Source organism: Glycine soja, chromosome 1 (genome assembly GCF_004193775.1).
Source record: "Glycine soja cultivar W05 chromosome 1, ASM419377v2, whole genome shotgun sequence".
Lineage (NCBI taxonomy): Eukaryota > Viridiplantae > Streptophyta > Magnoliopsida > Fabales > Fabaceae > Glycine > Glycine soja.
In genome coordinates, this window is record NC_041002.1 from 851,858 (window position 1) to 873,934 (window position 22,077).

At 32.8% G+C, this 22,077-nt stretch overlaps 3 protein-coding genes across 4 annotated transcripts; 1 reads left to right on the top strand and 2 right to left on the bottom strand.

The window, feature by feature from the left end:
• Positions 1–804: 804 nt before the first annotated feature.
• Positions 805–5,850, top strand: LOC114407738 (2-oxoglutarate-Fe(II) type oxidoreductase hxnY-like). 2 transcript variants are annotated; one of them, XM_028370958.1, is made up of 11 exons: positions 805–977; positions 1,083–1,278; positions 1,583–1,684; positions 1,822–1,873; positions 2,437–2,558; positions 2,785–2,885; positions 2,979–3,037; positions 3,538–3,594; positions 4,207–4,252; positions 4,781–4,860; positions 5,313–5,850. In XM_028370958.1, the coding sequence occupies exons 1-11, from the start codon at positions 885–887 to the stop codon at positions 5,401–5,403; spliced, it is 999 nt and encodes a 332-aa protein (XP_028226759.1). In that variant the 5' UTR covers positions 805–884; the 3' UTR covers positions 5,404–5,850. The 2 variants fall into 2 exon arrangements, with proteins under 2 accessions (XP_028226759.1, XP_028226768.1); XM_028370967.1 differs by having other exon boundaries at positions 807–977; positions 1,586–1,684.
• A 1,835-nt stretch (positions 5,851–7,685) lies between these two features.
• LOC114407760 (NADP-dependent malic enzyme-like) lies at positions 7,686–12,446 on the bottom strand. Its single transcript, XM_028370991.1, has 19 exons — positions 12,190–12,446; positions 11,669–11,789; positions 11,470–11,544; positions 10,995–11,146; positions 10,800–10,905; positions 10,604–10,669; positions 10,355–10,450; positions 10,187–10,258; positions 10,021–10,104; positions 9,845–9,943; positions 9,566–9,613; positions 9,405–9,458; positions 9,183–9,281; positions 9,013–9,102; positions 8,847–8,924; positions 8,658–8,732; positions 8,470–8,560; positions 8,124–8,252; positions 7,686–8,042 (listed from the first exon to the last, which is right to left on the bottom strand). Exons 1-19 carry the CDS (start codon positions 12,339–12,341, stop codon positions 7,954–7,956), a joined length of 1,776 nt encoding a protein of 591 aa, XP_028226792.1. The 5' UTR covers positions 12,342–12,446; the 3' UTR covers positions 7,686–7,953.
• Positions 12,447–18,328: 5,882 nt separating this feature from the next.
• Positions 18,329–20,581, bottom strand: LOC114407749 (SNW/SKI-interacting protein A-like). The gene has a single exon (XM_028370979.1). It carries the CDS (start codon positions 20,450–20,452, stop codon positions 18,614–18,616), a length of 1,839 nt encoding a protein of 612 aa, XP_028226780.1. The 5' UTR covers positions 20,453–20,581; the 3' UTR covers positions 18,329–18,613.
• Between the last annotated feature and the right edge of the window lie 1,496 nt (positions 20,582–22,077).

Sequence of the window (22,077 nt, forward strand, 5' to 3'; positions counted from 1 at the left end):
TGGACTGGTCTTATCTGTTTTAAAATTTATATTTTTAGTAATTATGCATTGATAATAAGTCTTCTTAACTTAATACTAACATTTTAGCTATCATAATATTATAATCACATTGAAATCATAATACTATAATTCTTACATGAAAATAACAATGGAAAACAGAAACAAATTTTATGATGCTTACGCTTTTCGTAGAATAAATCCAAATTTTCACGCGTGAACTTGCAAGTTATTGACAAAAGCGGTGGTTTACAGTTTACACAAACTATTGATTCAACCTCAATGATTGGCTAAGTATTAGGCGGAAGCAAATCATATTCGACTAAACGATTTACCATAATCTCAATCTAGCAAATGCAAAACTATCAAATCTAAAAGAACTTGTCACCAAACTTTACCTATCTCAATTTTCTTTTTAAATCCAATTATGGATAAAATACCAATGGCCCAATTTAAGAAGGAAAAAAAAACAAATTTATATTTTTTTTTCATGAATTGAATATTAGACGAGAGATTAATTTGAACTGTAATATATGATTAGTGTGGGGACTAAAAAAATTTTACACACAATAAAAATTAAATACAAATTTTTTTATTAAATAAATGATTTTTATTCATGTAAACATAGGATTTTAGACTTCACTAACATTAAGGCAAGTCTATATTAATTTGCAACCAAGAGATTTTCATTCCTAAATATATATAACTGGCTGCTACGGATAGGATGAATGGTGGCAACGATTGTGGACCCACGATGTTGAGTTGAATATGGCTTACATAAGCAAAAAACCAATCACCTTTTTCTTTTTTATTGTTTGTCATTGGAAAGTGCAAATTAAAGTGGTTCACGAACCTTAGCAGAGGCTCTCCTTGGGTGCTCTTCAAACATGGGAAAACAGAGCACACCCCAATTCTCTGCCCTCAACTGCATCGATCTCTCCAACCCCGACATCAACCAATCCGTCAACTTACTCAAAGAGGTTTTTGCTTCCTCTTTTACATGATTTGTCACAATTCACTTTGTTTTTAGACCATGATCTTTTTTCATGTCATCTTAATGTTGTTGTTTTTTTGCTTTGTTTTAGGCATGTTTGGATTCCGGTTTTTTCTACGTTGTCAATCATGGAATAAGCCAGGAATTCATGGACGAGGTTTTTGCGCAGAGCAAGAAGTTCTTCTCTCTTCCTCACAACGAGAAGATGAAGACTCTCAGGAATGAACAACACAGGGGATACACCCCTGTTCTTGATGAGTTGCTTGATCCTGAAAACCAAGTACATGGTATGCACCATACGTACTACATACCCTTATCCGTTTGTTGCATGTTTACATAGATTCCACCATGTTTTCTTATTCTTCTTTGTTTTGTGATTCTGAACCATTAAAAAACTTAAATACAGTTCCAAATGTGCTTTTGGTGTTATTAGCTTATCAGAATTGAAGTTTCACTTTGTAATATTTAATGTAAACCTTCATTAAACCTTTATTAGATATAAGACTCTAATTCTAATTAGAAAGTAACACCAAAAATACCAAAGAATTAACATATTCTGAGGCTTGCTAACCTTTTCTCTGATGGGTTAAGTAGGAGATTACAAAGAGGGGTATTATATTGGAGTTGAAAAAGGTGAAGATGATCCACAATCGAAGAAACCTTTTTATGGACCGAATAACTGGCCCGCACCAGGTAAACGAGTCAAATTTTTGGTCTTTGAGACTTTAGGACAAAAATGTCTACTTTGTACCAGATGAGTCTTCCAGGTTTTTAGATTTTCTTTTCTTTTCTTCTCTTAAACTTTTTCCTGAACTTTTTTTACCATGTAGATGTTCTGCCCGGGTGGAGGGAGACCATGGAAAAGTTCCATCTAGAGACATTGTATGTATCGGTGAGACTTTAGGACAAAAATATCTTCTAACTTTGATCATTTGTGCTGCATGTGGTACTAGCTAATTGTTAGTTTGTCTCTTACCTACTGTACTTTTATATAAACCATAGTTTTTAATATGGACAAGGTTTTAAATTGCAATTGCGATCGTGGCTTTGTGACTTTCCTTGATATGACGGGAAAATTGGAGACAAATGTAGCTGATGCAGCCATAATTGCAGTCGCAAACACACTAACAACCTGGATGTTGCAACCGCGAATCGTTTTTTAAAATCTTAATATAGAGCATATGTATGGTTTTCATTTCAACAAAAAAAATTCCATAGTGTTTCATCTACTTACCTTGTTCTTCCTAGCCATGGTGCGAGGGGATTGAGGTCTTGTTTTGCTTCTTTTCTTATCAATGTTACTGCTCCCTTCCTATGTAGAAAATATTAGATCCTGTTTCACTGCCTTGGTTGTTCATTTGGACTTAAATTCTGTATTGTGAAGGAAAGGGGATTCACATTTTTTGTTTTTCATTTGTTTCTGTCTGTTTTGTTGGGGAATCCAGAGAAGTGGGGAAAGCAGTTGCAAAGATGATAGCCCTTGCACTTGATTTGGATGCTAATTATTTTGATCGGCCAGAAATTCTTGGAGAGCCAATTGCAATTCTGCGTTTGCTGCACTATGAAGGTATTGGATTGTAGCCTTTATACCTGGTATAGATACAGAATCTTCTCAATAACCTTGATATCGTGTACTGAATTCAGCATGGCACATGTCGGGTTCTCTTTAAAGGAAGTCTTGTAGTAATAATAATGCAAAAAGTGACAAATCACATACACAGCTGGTAACTGTATCTGGTACAGTTACAAAGAAAAATAGCTTATACAATTGTATTCATTTTTGTTTCATGAAGGTCAAGTTTCAGATCCCTCGAAAGGATTATATGGAGCTGGAGCTCATACCGACTTTGGTTTAATTACACTGTTAGCAACAGATGATGTCCCAGGTCTTCAAGTAAGAAAGCTACCTATATATATATATATATATATTCAATATTACAAATACTTTTGTGCAACTAATTAAGAACATTAATGTCTTCTATTGCAGATATGCAGAGATAGGGATGCTAAACCTCAGAAATGGGAGGATGTAGCACCATTGAAGGGGTTAGTCCCTATGTCACTGTAGCTTTTATTTCTATTTGCATGCAATGCAGTAGTGAGAAACTGAGAATTCTTTCTTCTTCATCCCTAGTTCCCTACCTTTTAATTCATGGGCTAATTTCTAAAAAAATTCAGACATGCCCTTCTTCCTTCAAATTCAAGATTTTTTTTTCTGGATTTGTTTATCCTAATTTCATAGAGTCTTTCCAATTGTCATTCATACAAATCTATACGATGGGATCATGTAAGAAGGTCATATTTTTCATTTGATAGCATCATCTGGAATGCCACAAAACAATTCATTCATTGTAAAATTAACTTATCTACCACATCTAATGTATTTCTAAAATTTTAATTCTTTTTGAGCTGCATTATATCAAGTATTTGGCATAGCATCACATGAAGGTAAGGAAGTATCTATGCTACTAGATCTTAACTTCGTTACCTTTGTCATGCCCTTCTCCTGAATTATTACATTATTTGACTGATTGTTTATGTTGCAGAGCATTCATAGTGAATCTTGGTGACATGCTGGAGCGCTGGAGCAACTGTGTTTTTAAGTAAGAAATCTTTCCCACTTATCAATATTTCTGGTTTTAAATGAAGGCGGGCACACTTCTGACCTTGGAGGAATTTAAATTGATTTGTATGATGGGCAAGCTACCACTACTACTCATTAGGGAAATATGAAAAGTAATAAATTAGCTAGATTATTAGTGGTATGATATAATGTAGTTGACATATAAATCTGTAACATTACATTTCCTCATCATTGTCAAAAACCACACATATTGCCATGATATTTTCCTTGATGCTAGATTTAGCTTTTAATTAGTAAATGGAAATTGCATGTGCATATGGTTGATCACTTGTATTTTTATAAGAACTAAAAGATTTAATAAAAATTGTAAGCTTCAATAGAAGCAGAGAACTGCATGTTTACATATGTGATTATTATTTTTATGTGCTCTCGTGAAACTTCAAATGTTATGTGGTATTTCTACCATTTGTTTCCAGAAAGAAAATGCTAAGACTTACAGTATATGTGATGAATAAAAGCTAAGTTAAGTAAAATATGTGATTTAGCCTTTGGGGTATCTTTACTGTGCATTCTTTTTTCATTAAATTTTATTTGTCATATAATCAACAATTTACTTTGCATTTATCTTCAGGTCCACACTGCACAGAGTTCTAGGAAACGGTCAAGGAAGATATTCTGTAAGCCCCAGCTCTTTTTTCTGGTTCAACTTTTTTCTCATTACCTTCTGATTTTTAATTTTATAGCAAAAACGGTATTACATTGTTAAACAGTACATAAGATATTTTGCCTCCCTAAAATACCCTGTTGTTTGTTCGTGTTTAGACTTTTTAAGTTGAAGTTGTATGCACATAATACATATATCTGGTCAAATATAAATAATATTTCAAGCTTAAGCTTATAGTCTTGTAGTTCTCTATTATAATCTGCTAACACTGGAATTCACAATGCAAAGGACAATTATTGGTTACAGCCACCAGGATTGACTTATGTCACGGTTGGTGATTTTGTCAGCACAGTTGATCTTCCCTTTTGTTTATTCATTGATAGCGATCAATGGGAATCTTCACTATGTTATTATTTTCCAAAATTAAATCTCTACAATATTTGGTCCATCCTTGATTATGCATCTTTGTATGTCAGTTTTAACTTGCAAAGCTTAGCAAAATCATGCAACTTGCTCATCCCTGTGCTGTTTCCTTTTACAGATTGCATACTTCTTGGAGCCTAGTCTTGATTGTCTAGTGGAGTGCTTGCCTACCTGCAAATCAGATAGTAATCCACCCAAGTGAGTTAAGCATGTCATCTAAATTTGACAGCATATTGTGTGTTACAAAGTTAATATCACATTCAAATTTCATCCTTCCATTCTGTGTTATAAAGTTAATAAGGATCCATAAAGATAAATTCTTCTACAAGCACTTATAGGAGAAGAAAATAAGAAAACAAAATGAATTGTGCTTCTTCCGTGAGCTAAAATCAACTTATGCACATCGGCTTTTAGAAACGTTAGATGAGATAACTTAAGTTGATTTTTTATGGAGAAATTTATTCAAACAAGGCTTAAAACATACAATTTATAATGTGAAGGAATGTGAATTAAATTGCCGTAGTTGTTCATCATACAGACAAATTAATAGGAGGCAGCTACAGTATTAAAATTCTGTAAATAGAAACTTAAAAATGAAATTGGGCTTTTTGTAGTGGCTCTTAACATCCTTGCATCTTCTCTTGTTCCAGATATCCTCCCATCTTATGCCATGACTACATGACTCAGCGCTACAAGGACACTCATGCTGATTTGAATATTTATAAGAAACAGCAAGCTTGAGTAGTCAACCTTTGGAACTGAACAGCCTGGAGATTTTTCACAAGGGCACTCACCTAAGCTGATTTGGATATTTACAATAAGCAACAAGCTTAAGAAGTTAGTCTTTTGGAGCTGAGAAGCTGGGGAATTTTGGACTGCATTATGTGTTAGGGTTAACAGCATCATACTACTACATTAGCAATGTTATGTAGAATTTGTTTGAATGTCAAATTAGTTTTTGTTTTGGGGAAGGGGGATTTAGCTGTATGGTTTGGTACTTTAATGTTAAACCTAAAAGAAAAAAACATGTATGAAATTAACAGATGTATGTTTTTATTCAACCCTAAAGTTGGGAAATGGGAATGATAGGAAGATGAAAAATGAACATTAGTATTTTGCTTTCATCTCTTGTTTCTAGCCAATATGACTTACGAGAATAAAAGTTTTATGTTTTATGTACCTTTATAAGGACGTTTGTATTTCTCCAAACGTTTCATAGTATTCTTTTTAGAGCTCTGATTAACATCTTACTGGGTTTGTCCATCAAATGTCCACCCAAACATATGGTTGATTATGTTTTATAAATGATTAAAAGAAAATAAATATAATTGTATACAAGTATAGATATAGATGCGGCTAATGTTAATCTATTTATAATATATAAATTCTGAGCTGGACAAATCATATGCTGTGACAACATTTTATTATTTTTGCCACATCAATATATGCACTTATGTGTCAATTTCTCTACATTTCTAGCTTCTTCTACTACATCTTTCCTCTAGGCTCTACTTAACCCTCCTTTCATTTGCAATTTTGACCTAAATTAACCTGCCCAATTGGTTATCCATCTGCTGTCAAATTCTCATCCAACACTAGAACATTCCTTTTCACAAATGATAGGTGGTACTCCATGCTAGTCTTCCTCTATTTTCTTATTTTGAATTATTTTTTCTCTATCTCTTTATATTACATCACTTCTTATTTATTTATTTTTCTTCTATTTTCTTCTTGCATCATTCATATATTTTTTTCTTTTTAAAGGTTAAGATATGTATTTTTATTATTTGAAAATTAATTTTCAATTAATTAAGGTAGCTAAATAGAACTTAATTATTTTATTATTTTATATAAAGCATATAATATATATGTGTGTATAATATATACGTGTGCGTGCGTGTGCGTGTGTGCTTGTGTGTGTGTGCGCGTGCGCGTAATATATATATATATATATATATATATATATATATATTATATGCTTTACTTTACTCTTCTATTTTTTCATATAGAATCAAAGTAAACCAAAAGAGTAGAAAGAATGATTTAACTTCAGTTATAAAAAAGAAGGAATAATTTTTAAAAAATATGAAAGATTTTGTTCCAATTAATATTAATATAATACAAAAATAGTACATTGATTTCAAAGTATATTGTGTTTTGAATTGCAATGCAATATTTTGATTTTTTAAGTATTTTATACAATAATTTCAATTCAAGTTTCACTCTAGAATTCACATAAATGTTAAAAAAAATGAGGTATAAAATATACACGCACGGTCATAGTTAAACATAGAAGAAAACATAAAAAATGATGGAGAAAAAAGTTACTCAATTAAAACGAGTTCATCCATTTAAGTAAGGATGTATTTATTTTTAATTAATTTCATAGGCTAAGTTTTTCTTATACTTTATTAAATAACACATAATAGATATATTTTACAAACAAATTCACTTTAGATAAGAAGTAATAATGGTTCAATGAGATATTATTCTCACATTTTGTAAAATTGATATTAATGTAGCAAATTATATGTAGTAAATTGGTAAAAATTATTTTGACTATTGAATACTATCTGATCATCATATGAACGAAATAAATACTAATTCTAGATGAGTCTCTAAAATGTAGATATCAAAATAAATAATATTTTTCACTTGAGAATATAATTTTGTCCTACATTTTAAACTTAATTAATGCTAACTTATGTGTTTCAAACTTATAATAAAAGAAGGTGGAGAACCAAATATACCTCAACTTGAGAACCTAAAACAACACGCTTGTCAGCACATGCAAGCACATTACAAATGACATTCCAACCGCACATTAATTTTAAGCTAATTAAGATGTTTGTCTAAATTAATTTTAATTATAAATTTTATATTCAAACGTATTACAGGGAAAATAAATTAATTTTAGAAGTTAATGCATGTTTAGTTTCGTGTCTAACTTTTCGTACCCACGTATAATAAGTGCATGCTTCACCCAAACACGCTAGCTATGAGCCACATGAAGCCTGTCTCACTTCCTATGACAAGGTTTATTGAGCCAGTCATCGGCATGACATGAGATGAAACTAAGATTTCATAATACAAAGCATTATATGTTTTATTACAGCCAAAGCTAACAGTGATTTGCCCCATAACAAAAAGCATACTTCACCTGCAGTTTTGGTGATTTCATAATAAATAGCATAAAACCACTCACTTATGCATAAGTTACATAAAACAACTCACACATGCCACCAAGACATGTGTTTATTACAGCCAAAGTCAAGTGACTTGCCCCATAATTCACCTATAGTTTCTGTAGACAGGAGAATACATGCAGCTCTCAGCATACTTGACAAGATTCTGAGGACGAGGGAGACGAGTAGCCAAGCCTAAAAAAAGTTAAAACAATAGTCAGTTTCTAAACATGCCATGATGAGAGACAGATAGGTGTTGTGACAATGAGTACAAACCTAGCTCATATGCCTTGCCAGCTACACTTGCTGCTATGTTAGCTGAAATTTCTCTGATGTTAGAGAATGGTGGATAAATCAAGCCCTTTTCGTAGTTCTCGTTGGACACTAGTTTAGCCAAGGCTTCCGCTGTAAATTACACAAGAATAATGCTGAAAATTCCTTTGTGAAAAGCATGATTCAGATCACAAGTAAAAATACTTGCGTAAACAAATCAAAGAAAATGTGCAGTGGAACCACTATATCCAACAATGGAAGAAGTTTAGAAGTGAAACAAAGAGGATACAAAGAAGTGAAAGAACAAAACATCATGTTTGTTGAATGTATTAATTTGTTATCCACTTACAAGCTGCTAGAAGCATATCATCATGCACTCTGATTGCTCCTGAGATTACCAACCCCAGACCAAAGCCCGGGAAAATGTAAGCATTGTTGGCCTGAATGGACAAGGCATTGGAGCAAGACTTAGATATAATGTTGTTGTGTATAACTAAATAGGAGAGGTGTTCATGAAGGTGGAGAAGATTGCAAAACCTGGCCAGAATAGTACACTTTGCCCTTGTATTCTACAGGATCAAATGGACTTCCACTAGCAAAAATTGCACGACCCTATGTTTTGAAGACGAGAGAAGATAAGTTGTGGGAATAATAATGCATCATTTGCATCAAATCAATGAAATCTCAACCAGTTCGAGAGACAGATGTTGTTGTCTCTTATTTTACCTCACTCCATTGATAAGCCTCTTCAGCTGTACACTCAGACTGTGAAGTTGGATTGGAGAGAGCCAGGACAAGAGGTTTCTGCAAGCCAAGCATGATGGTTCCTATCAAGATTTTCTATCTAAAGAATCACACAGATATTCATGTGCAAGAAGAGATAAGAGTTTACTTCATTTATAGAAGTCACAGCCTCAATTACTTCCTTTGTAAATGTTTTTCCCACTCCTGATGACCCAATCAAAACTGTAGGCTTGATTACCTGAAGATGTAACCTAATTAAGGATAGAGACACAAGAAAACACAACCTACAGCAAGTCATAAACAAGCATAGTTTGACACCTTAACAGCTTCTAAGAGACTGCCTACAGGCTCATGCTCATGAGCCCAAGGCTGCTTGAAGTGTTGAAGTGAAGCCTTTCTTGAACCAACAATCAAACCCTGCAAGAGAAAAAAAATAAATACTAAAGAGAAGCTTAAACTATTAAAATAAAAAATAACACAAATTAAACTAAAATGTAATATGTACTAATTTTCGTGAAACCCATCATGATTTTCCACTACCTTTGAGTCTACAAGCCATATCTTCTTGCGAGTCTCCTCTATAGGTGTCTTTGTCTGCGCGAGAAATAAATATAAGAAAATTAACAATTTCAATTTATAAACTGACTCAAGAAATCAGCATGATCACTTTATAAAGTATAAACAATAAATAACTTATTCACCTGCTTTGACATCTCAAGAGCTATTAGTTCTGCTATTCCAGTTCCTGCCTAAAAAACATAAAGAAAATAAATCAGACAATCTTGCCAATTACAGACAACAAGTGATGTGTGAGACTGTGCATTCATAAGGCACAAAACAAGAAGTATAAAAATAAGAAAGTGGGTGTTTAAAAGTATACAAAACTATGCACTACTTATTCTATTCCACTGGTTGTTTGCCTTTGCCTCAGCAGCATGAAAATATGCATAGATATTAAGCAAGAAAAAAGGGAAAAATACCTCTCCAGCACCAAGAAACAAGAATGTGTGGTCAGCCAGAGTACCTCCAATGAGCTTCAAGGCTGCCACAACCCCAGCAAGAACAACAGATGCAGTCCCCTGAGACAATAAGGCATTAACAATTAGAACACAACAATCTTCAAGATGTATGTGTCAGCCTTTATGCAACTTAGTACCTGAATATCATCGTTGAAAACAAGATGAGTTGTGCCATATTTTGCAAGCAACTCAAAAGCATTGTGGTTTGCAAAATCTTCAAACTGCAGAAAATCAATTTAAACAGTCAGATACAAAGATTGGATGAGCTCAGAAATCTTAAGAATCAATCAAAAAATTTGCGACCTGAACAAGAACTTTTTCTCCATAGTTTTGCTTGACAGCAGTCATGAACTCGTGCAAAAGTTCAGAATATTCCTAAGAAGAAAGCAGAAACCAAATTGCATCAAGATTAATCCAACTTAAAAGGATGCAGATAAAATCCATATGTGTTATTATGTTAGTCATACCAACCTGCCCAGTTGCCCTCTTTTGTCTAAGCCCAATGTAAAACTCATCATTTAGTAATTTCTCATTGTTTGTCCCCACATCAATCGTAATAGGCAAACACTAGCCACAGAAAAAGAAAGAAAACATCACTACACGACTCACAAGAGTGAACTCAATTATAATATTACTCAATAATCTCAATGTTCCAAAAAGAGAAAGGAGACATATAATGATATAATAATAAGAATATAAGAAAATATCTAAAGTGCTTACTGCTGATGGTCTAACTCCTCCTAGTGCTGTGTACAAGGCCAATTTACCAACAGGAATTCCCATCCCCTAAAGCACATTCAACATCATTATGTGAAGAGTAAATCATCCACTTTCAACAGATATCTTGATAACTTGCATGATAGTTTTTCATATCAATGAATTTGATTCTTATGGGGAAAATATTCAAGTGAAATACCTGACATCCAAGATCCCCAAGTCCCAAAATTCGTTCACCATCTGTTACAACAATAACTTGAATACTTTTCTCAGGCCAGTTTTTCAATACTTCAAGAATCTTCCCCCTAAAAAAGGCCAACAGCTTAATGACCCTGCATTAAAATGTAGTCCAAAATTGCATACATACAAACCACATGAATAAAGAAATTTATACTTCTCTTTCAAACTTATGAAAAGACCCTGAGGACGCTTGAAGATGCTCCCATATTTCTGGCAAGCCTCACCAACAACAGGAGTATACACAATTGGGAGTAGTTCCTCAACATTATCAATTAGAAGTTTGTAAAACAGCCTTTCATTTGTCTCCTGCGTACCAGCACAACATGTTTCACTTTTCAATTTTCAGAACTAGAGGAACAATATTTTCCATGTTCCCTTGATAAAATTCAATGGCATCGGAGTCTTTAGGTTCTATTTTTTAGTTCAAGGAACCATAATAAAAGGAGAAAAGAAGAGATAATGGGTGAAAGAAAGAGAATTAGTATAAAATATTTGCAATTAATTATATGCCACTTCCATCCATCACAGACTAAAGACAACCTTAGTAACATCATGAAAAAGACAAACTTAATCAAAAATAATCTCATGCTGTGTAATAAAACTATATATGATGAGTTGAAAAAGCTTGCCTGAAGTTCCATCATAGCCTGATACTTTTGCAAGGGAACCTGATACTGTCGGATATTGTTTATCAACTGCTTCCCCTGTAAACAGTAGTAGAAAGAAGTGATCAAAACTAAAGGGAAGGGCCAAAAAGGAAAAAGTAAAAAAAAAAAATGAAAGAAAATAGCCAAATAAAAGATAATAGGTAAAAATCATAGATCAAACCTGAAGTTGCTGGGAGGTAATTGTTGGAGGTAGTAGTCCACGCAAATAGTGTGCATCCCTCTCTTTCTCAGTGAAAGCAAGCCCTTTGTTGTATTGTGGATCTCTAAGCAAACAATACCCACTGCAGCACAAACTCTTATAGAAACTCAGACACAGTTTCAGCTAACTAAAAAATGATCAAATATTAACTAATCATTACCATTCCTATATGATATATTATCCTGAGTAAATGTCTCCATAAAAACTTCAAAAGAAGAAATTCAAACGACTTAATTCTTCTTTCGTAAGCTAAAATCAACTTATACATTTAACTTTTGTAGAAGCTCGCTCATGTAACTTCCTATGTTATACATGGAAGTTTTGAGTAGAGACGGTCAGAAATTTTATTAAAGTCAACAAGTTCAACTTCTGCTAATTAACCACTTCTTTAAACAATCTCATAGTCTAGTCTAATCTCGTGTATAACTGATTGAAGTTGTGAGAAGCTCAGAAAAACTGATAAAGAATGCAAATTATGAAACCTGGCAACTGAGAAATTCCATGGGGTGACAAGTTGGTCTTCAGTAGCATGATCTTCACCGTAGACATCTTCGACGCCGCCGCTGACGGTGGATCTTGGACTCAGATCAAGCACTGATTCACCATCTCTCAGGGCCTTAAGTGTGCTCTCCATTCAACTCACCACTGTAACACTGTAACGTAACTAAGTGATATGATTGGAGAGTTGTGAAGTGCTAAAAAACAAAAATGCCAATGATCCACAACACCACCACCACCACTCTTATTTATTGACGTGATGACTTGCAATACAATAAAATAAAGAGACTCAAGGGAAGAAAAATAATCTAATGGTTTCGTCGTTTTCTATTTGGAAAGTGAAACCATGTGATGAAATGAGTGTGCACTGTGCACCACTTCTACTAAAGTAATAATACTTTCAATGCTTATGAGTTGCTAGATAGATATACAAGTGTATAATAAGAGGACGTTATTAACGTTAAAGGAGTGGTTAATTCCAAAAAACAAAGATAATATGATATAAATCGAAAACATGTAGCAGAGGAAGTGTGCTTTAGACTGGCCACGTTCTGTGTTGGGGAAAATGGTCGTGAGTATAACAGCATATGAAAAATACGAATTGTTTTTGTGGAAAAAAACACGTTCTATGTTAGTATTTTACACGAATTGTTTCATATGATAAACAGTTAAATATCATGGACTTTTTTTAAAAAAACAAAGTAAACTGAATTTTATCATTAAACCAAGAAGCCACAACCAGACCACAAATAAACACCATGAAGTTAACCAGGCTTGTCACCTAATTGTTAGAAGAGAAATTATGTACGCACTAACAAACGACAAAGAGAGTTAGAAATGGAGACTTTGTAGTGTAATTATTTTTGTCATCACACCTGACTAATACTACTTCTGTAAGAAATGAGTGATAATGATTACTTTATTATTTGTTTCTTATCATAAGAATTGGATGTAATGCTAATTATGAAGTATTCGTAACATTTTGGCAAAAGTTAATTCGCATTAAAATATATTCCTAGTGTCCAAGTGATGATAACTTTGATACAAAAATTCAAGAATTAAAAGCTATAACTAACAATTTGTCAACAAAATGTGTTAAAGTGTCTCTGAATTACAATTGAAAAATTGAAATTAATTTTGTAAACTTAACTCTAGTTAAAAGAGTTAAAAGTAGGTCTAGTGTACTTGATTTACATTTGATTTTTTTATTTTCAATGGAAAAGTAATAAGAAGATAATTTCGAGGTAAACTCTAGTTTGATTGAAGTCACGCCCAATTCAACTGAACAAATAATTTGTTAAGTAAGCAAGTATAAATTTTCATGCAAGATAAATCTCAATTTAAATATTCAAACGTCAAACTAAACACATTTTAAGTGATTTGATATAATTCATCTTAATGGATTGATAAATGTGAATGTCAAAATTAAGCATGAAAAAAGTATTAAAATGCAAATATGAAGGTGAAATTCTAAATTAAATAGAAATGAGCAAGTTGTAATATAGAAAACAAAAATTCACAAAATTGAATAATTTATAGTTTTGAGTTAGAGGGAGTTGTAATAAAAAGAAAACCTCAATTGTCACATTAAAATCAAGAATAGGTAAAAAGTTTGTTGTAAGAGTGTAGAAAAACTCAATGCTTTAATCTATATAAACAAATGAATTTAAGTTTCTCCTTTTAAGTCTTCTTGCTATTAGTGTTACACTTAATTTATTGGTTATCCTATTATTTGAAGAAGTTTTGGCAAATAAAATTAGGATATTTATTTGAGTAAAAAAAATAGGACTCATTTGGTGATTATGTATAAGATAACATGCGTATAAGATAAAAATAGGGTATAATAAGAATATAAGTTAATCTTATTTGATATTTAGTACGCACTAAATAACGGATATGCTCAAATTTAAAAAATATTATTTCATTAAATTACCTATAATTTTCTAAAAATAAAATTTTAATTTTTTATTACAAATTTAATTTTTTTAATAAACTATGAAATTTTTTTAGAAAATAATTTTAACTAAACTATACAAAAAATATATTTTATTTATGTAGTTACTTTTTTATAATTATAAACAAATTATATAATGTTTTTAAAATAGTCAAATGTTTAACTTTGAAAAATATTTGAATAATAATCATTTAATTTAAATTTATGGGTCAAAATTATTATTATGATTATTATATATATAAGATAGTATGATAATTAAAAAATATAATATATATTCTATAAATTAATATATTATTGACTAATATATATATATATATATATATATATATATATAAAAAAAATTAATTTATTATCATATATAGACTGAGAGAAATTTTTACCCTACCTACCAATTATAACTTAACTTTCCTTGAAAATAAGACATGCACTAGAATAAAATAGGATAGGACAAGCCATAACATAACACTATCATATCTCATTGATGTAATAAATAACGAATTATAATACAATAGGATAACTATCCTGACCACCAAATACTCGTAAGATATTTATTGAATAAAGTATTATTTTGATATAAAAAAATTTAATTTGATTGATTAAATAAAATGCATGAATTATTATAAACTTTTTAATATTATCTTTCATTTTTACGAAATAAAAAACAATTGTTGTAATTGATAAAATTGTAATGTATTTATAATAATTTATGATTAGAGGTATTAAATTGCCTTAGTTAGACAAGAAAACGGATGCCAAGGCGGCATTTTAGTCAGAACACGCGCTTTCCAAGTGTTATTAAATGGTGATGTCTTTTTCAACCAAAGCATAGAAACAAAACAAAAATGAAATGTACACTAAAAAAATACAAAAAAAGATGCAATCATGTCTGCTGAATAAATGTGAATATTTTTCTTGTAAGAAAGAATATCCACCAAAGAAAACTAAAAATATCAGGACTTTTATTACAACTAATATCATTTACTTTTATTAATCCAAACGTAATTTTCATTTAGTGCCTTACTTTTTTAATTTAAAGAGACTGACTCTGAAACTAAATTATTTTAGGCTAACTGAAAAATATTAGATGAATATATCAATTAAAAAAGTGGCATATGTTTATATCGTAATAAAGAGAAAAATATATAGACTACATGACTTGATGATTTTTTCTTAACGTAAATATAACTAGTTGAGAATAAGAAATTAATTTCTCAATATGCGACAATCTACCTATATAATTGACAGCTTGACATCTATTTTTTTTTTGATACACATGAGAATAAAAAAGGACTTAATTGTTAATATATATATATATATATATATATATATATATATATATATATATATATATGAATAAGCTCGTAGATCAAATTAATGTGATTTTCTGTCAATATTATAATTTGCCCTTTTTTGGTACAAAGGATTTTTTTTCATGATCATCATCTGGCTCATGAGTCACCTTATCTTATCATCACCGTCACAATAGATAGAAAGATAGACAATAATTATGCAGGTTGTCCCATGCATTGACTTTAAAGTAATGTCACGCCCTTTCTTTTATTTGATTTTTCTTTCGACAACACCAATAATTCGATGCAAAACTCATTGGATCAATTCACTTTTAATAAAAGCAATACTTAATTAGAATATTTATAAAATATAAAAAGTAAGACAAAAAAAAATAGTAATAAAGTCCCTAACTAAACTAGCGACGAAGGACTAAAATTAGACTAGTGATTAGTGAAGAGTTTGAAAATGAATTTTACTTAACGCTAAAATGAACCCGTTTATTCAAACTAAAAAAAATTTTAAAAAAAAACTTTTTTAAGAAAGTACTTGTTTAAGAGATAGATAGATTTTTTTTAAAAGTGAAAATTTATTTTTTTAACTAAAATAGTTTAAACAAATAATTTTTTAACAAATAAATTTAAACAATCGATAATATGTTTAAAAAAGTTGCGGGAACTGTGAAGAAAAGAAAGTCAAATAGCATGTTAATCTTACTCGTGAGAACCGTGACCTTTTACCATTATTAATTTTGCTCCACGTAACATTATGAATTTATGCTTTGAGTATTCGAGAGGCATAACCCAGGTCTATCTCAACCCTGATCACTGAAGGTTATAATGTTAATCAAGAAATACAACGATTAATAGAATGGAGAAACTAGTATTTATTCATGCCATTACGTTACATACCTTCCTCAAACGAAAAAACAACACTAATGAAAAAAATCACACACAACACATAGCTTGCAACTTATCATAAGAATGTTATTTACAGTGCAATGCTATTTTAACAATACATTCTCATAAAACATTTTTTTTTTCTTATTTCTTTTCGACACATCACCCATCTTATTTTACACTAGTCTTTTATTTTTATTCATTTCTTTGTTATGTGAAATGTGTTGTGAGAATGTTGTTAAAATATCACTACTCTTAACCCCCAAAGAGAATTCTTACTACTGGCAGGTACATCAATACCAAAAGAAACTCCACCCGAGCAACAAAATCATCATTCACAAACCTACAATTCTTTAGATTCAACTATTTCAATGCCCTCCAGTTTTCTATCTCAAACACTTTAATCCCTGTACAAGCCACAGGTTCAAATGCCTCTTATAACATCTCTTTAAAGCCTCAACAATACATTCTCCAGAAACACCCTCACAACCGATTAAGTCAAGAAGCTGTAAACTGGCGCAAATGGAAACACTACATTGCTCATACCATTCATCATATATTCTCATAACTATCTATAGTTTTCAAAGACCCTCACTTCTCACATATAGTTATCAAACAACATCAATTGGGAAAGATGGAATTTAACAAAGTAAAATGAACTACACTACTTTCCATTTCTTGACTATCCACAACATTAAAAGTGTAAGGTTAGACCTCTACTCCTTTATATGCAAGAAAAACAATTATAGTATAGTTTAAAAGAAATATTTTCATCAGTTTAAAAGTGTATCTTAATGACTGGTATGAACTCGCATAACTCAGAACTATTGCTGCTTGATAAGTATCCAAGATAATTATCATCAACTCATTTAGTTAGTTTGAATCTATGCAGAAATTAGAAAAAAAAGCACCAAATAGTTGAGTTTTATTTCATGTAGGCTGCCACATCAGGCTGATATATTCAGTTCAATAAAAATGCACACGAGAAAAGAATGAAACAACCACCAAACAGTAATATGAATAACCTCCAGTCTTCAGAATGAAAATGAAAAACAGTGTATTAATCTCACCATAGGGTGAAATGAGATATCCAAGTATCAATACCATAAAAGAAATTAATAGGAAATACTCAAGGAACCCACTGTTTCCTTGCCGAAGCCTAAAGCCGAATTTCTTAATGACTAATTAACAACCTCCCCTTGACTCCTCAATCTCTCTAAAACAGAAACGTCTCTCCCCCACCATCATGGGTTCCCCAAACCTTGCCCACTCATCATAACAGAATCCTCTCTTGCTTCCTTGCCCAAGCCTAATGCCAAATTTCCTAACCACTAATTGAACGTACTTTTAATAACACAATCCTCTCTAATCTCTACCCCTGGATTCTTTGCCACGTGTCGCACCTTTTCCCCTCCTAGAATACACTTTTAACCCCCTTAGTTTCATAGTTCACCTGCTGAACCGGTAATAGTTCTTTGTCCAAGAAATTATTGGACTCAAGGGTCTCATCAAACTGCTACAGCAGATCAAACCGCTGGTGTATTGTTTAACCATATTTTGGTTATCTATAATATAAACAGAAATAACAAGTGGAAATAATGACTGCCAGAGAAAACAAATGCAGTTGTCTACAACAGCAATTTCAGCTCTAAACCAAGTACCGAATATCACTAAACCATGAAAGAAATATTGTGTTCTAACTATCAATGTAATGAGTGCCGCATGCAAATCCCAAAATGCATTAATGTGCTATGACAGCCTTAACAGATGCTGGATCACAACAAGATGTACATATTTTCAAAGCATGGTTATCATGAGTTGCTAAATAGTAAATACTGTCTCTAATCAATTAATCAAAGCATGGAAACCACACATTGAAAGTTTCAAATCTTTGTATATCAACATGTGAGATGGAAAGAAAAAGCTTCCACAAGTCCAAAGCTTCCAAAACCAGAGCAAATACGCCCCCAATAGACAAGGATCTACTTTAAACAATACATTTCATTCAATATATAATTTACTGGAAAGAGATTGTTGTAACATCCATAAGCAGTTTTAACAGAATTGAAATAGTGTACAAAAACAGTTTATTTCACCACCTAAGCAGGGCGGCAGGGCAGGGGGTTGGAGAAAAACCAAAATGCTAACACAAGCACATTGTTCTAACCACCCATTTTCAGACATAGCAACCTAAGCCATTACGGTGGATATTCAACAGTCAACACTACGCACTAGAAATAGGTCAGGCAACATTAAATATTGTGCTACCTAATGCCCTCTTTCAAATCCAATGCGAGTCCTACCTGAACCTCCCTCGTTACCATCCCGCATAGATGATCCAGCACTTGCCCTCATAGTCCCTCCACCACCCACTTTCTCCATGGCCTTCTTACCCTTCTTCACCTCAGTCAAGAACTGATCCAAACCAAACGGATCAGCCTCTTCATTCTCAAACTCGACCGGCCTATCCCTCGGACCAGCCCTCTCAGAAGCCCCAGCAAACCCTTTATCGGGCTTAAACCTATCAGTCTTCATAATCTTCTCCAACTGCTCATCAGCACCTCCATAAGTCTCATCATCAAGATTCTTCTTTGGCCTATACAAAGTGGACAGCGTTGGCTGGGCAGTAAACAGCCCATGCTCATACACATTGTACTGATCATCGGTGGCAAACCCAGACGCAATTCCCTTATCCTGGTTAAACAGTCTCTCATCATACATAACCTCAGTCCCTGGTTTAGTAGAGGCCATACCAAGAGCAACCTTTTCACTAATATCACGATCCCTATCCCGCGTAATCTTACTCCTCTTCCCCATAGCAGCATCCTTGGCCTCCAACCTCCTCTCCCTCTCCCTCTCCTTCCTCCTCTCCTCACGAATTTTCTCGCGCTGCATCCTCTCCTCCTTCTCCTCCCTACTCTCCTTCACAAAACTCCTCTCCCTATCCCTCTCCCTCGGATTCTCCTTCTCATGCTCATAATCAACTCTCATATCGTCCTCATCCACCGCCACAGCTGGTGGCGCGGCTGGTACAACCCCAATTCTCTCCCCTCCAATTCTTTCAGACCGTGCCTTCTGCGCCAATGCCCTCAATTCCTGCTCCTTCCTCTCCTTCTCCTTCAACATCATCTCCTTCTGCACCTTGGACCTCATTGCAACAGCCTCCCTCGCCTTCTGCTCCGCCACATACAGTGCCTCCGATAATTTCGCGAAATTGTCATTAATCTGAACCTCCTGAAGGCCTCTCCCATCAGCAGCAAGCCTCTTATCAAGAGGAATAGTATAACCCTTAGGATTCTTCCAATTCGAGATGCAAGGAGGAATCTTCCAATCCTGCTGGTCCTTCACCGTCACCGGCCTCGGCGGGGAGTGCATCACCGGCACCGGCGGAGACCCCGAAGCCTTTGGAACACGCTTGTGCTTGAACTTCGGAGGCTCAAGCGGATCCACCGGCATCTCAACCATCCTAATAACCCTCTCCTTAGCACCCGAATTGAACGCATCGGATTGCTGCGAGGGTTTGTACTTTATATACTTCGCATCGGAGTTCTGCTTCGGAACATTCTTCGGTTGCGCAGCGCTTAACCTAACGTTCACGATTTTCTCCAAAGCGGCCTTGGTCTCCTGCATCGTTTCCTCGATCTGTTTCTGTGCTTCGTCGTCGGAAACGACGTCGTCGTCATCTTCGTCGTTCTTGAGAAACTTAGGGATAAGATCCTTCTGCTGCGTGTAGACAATTTTTCTTGCGTTCTCGTTTTGCCTCACGATGGCATCGTAGGCAACGTTGCCGTTAGCGTCGACGGTGACAGGGAGGATTTTGGATCCAGGTTTGGCGCCGGACTTTTCTCTTCCCATGTCGAGAGGATACTGTGCAACGTGGATCTCAGGGAAGGCGCCGCCGTCTCCGAAGTCCTCGATTTTCCGAGGAACGAAGCCGGCGCGCTTCAGGTAGGGGGGAACGGGCTTCTGCTTGGCGGCGGCGGCGGCGGCGGATTTCTCCTCCTCTTCTGAGGAGAAACGCTGCTTGAACCATGGATCGTTGGTGTGGTCGTAGTAGGCGGTGGAGGAGGATTTTGCAGGAGGAAGAAGCTCTTTCAGAGTGGCCATGATTCTGTGGCAATTCCGAAATCCAAACCCTAATTTGATTTTCAGTGGAAAAGAGAAAACTCTAGATGGTGATTTTGGGAAAATGGGGGCACTTTTATTTAAGAATTTGATTTATACAATACGCAGTGTGGTTGGGTAGTGTTGGCCCTTTTATAAGTGTTTGTTGCAATTACAAATTGTAATAGATATAATTTTTAAATAATTATTTTAAACCTTGATAAAATTATTATATAAGACAACTTATAATGGAGTAATAATGTAAATATTTTTATAAAATTAGGACATAAATATTTATTTATTTTATAATTAATAGAGTAGCATAAGTTTTCAAAAAAATCATTAACATCACTCACATAATATTTATTTACATCAAATAAGAATATTGAATTATATGAAATTAAATTTCATGATAAATATTTTTTAATATGGAATTATTATAATTAAAAATTATAATAAATAAATATTTTTAATATACAATTTACACTTTAGATTTACAGTTAATCATTTTTATTATAATGTAAGATTTTTTAATTAATAATAAATTTCTTTACTAAATTATTAAAATATTACATTTAGAGATATAAAAAATGATAGATTAAAGATAATAGGATTATATTTTAAAATAATAGTGATAGACATTATTATTATTTTGCTAGTTCCAAGAGTTATATGTAAAATGTCCATCTGATGAGAAGAAGAAAAATATATTAAAAATATCTATTTGTGAAAGTAAGGAGAGTGTAAGTCTCACCTTCTATATTATATACTCCCTCCTTATTGTATAAATGAACTCCCTTTCTTACAATATCTAGTTGGTCCTTTGTAAGGAGTATTAATTTATAATTTTTACGCGTTTATATATAGGGATATTATAAATCTTAAAAAATTTATTATGTATAATCATTTATAATGGGTGATAATATAATATTTTTTTATGAAGTTAGTGTATAATCTATTTATATCTTTTATAGTTTAGCATATTTAAAAGAAAATTAACACCACAGCAAAAAAATTATTATATTAATATTTTAGTTTTATATTGCATAAGATGAATATTTAACTTGTTATATAATTGAAATTGATAACAAATAAAATGTTAATATATAATTTAAATTACAATATATACTCATAAATTAATATTTAGTTATAATTTGCTCCCTTTTTGTACAATGAAACTTCTTTTTATGAATAATTCTAACTTTATCCAATGGCTAAAAAAGGGGAACAATTTTCAGTACGAAATTTTATGCTCAAAAGGCTATGGGCAACTTTCCTATTAATTTGTTTATCAATACATTTCTATTGATTCAATAATAACTTAAATAATATTGAAATGCAGTAAAAAAAAAAAAACACCTCATTCGTACATTTTTGTCTAAATTTCGTACCATCCAACAAATAAGTGAAATAACCCTGTGTATTGACAATAATTTCCTCTAATAATGCCATGTGCTTTCTTTTTGTCAAAAAAAAAAAATCATAAAAATCATAGATAGGTCGACAAGATGAATCCACCCCCGCCTTATTTTTCCCTCTTACCACACAGTATTCTCTTATCAATGGGCAATCATAGATAGGTCAACATGAATCCCATTACATACAAGCGAAAGGAAAGAAATGATTTG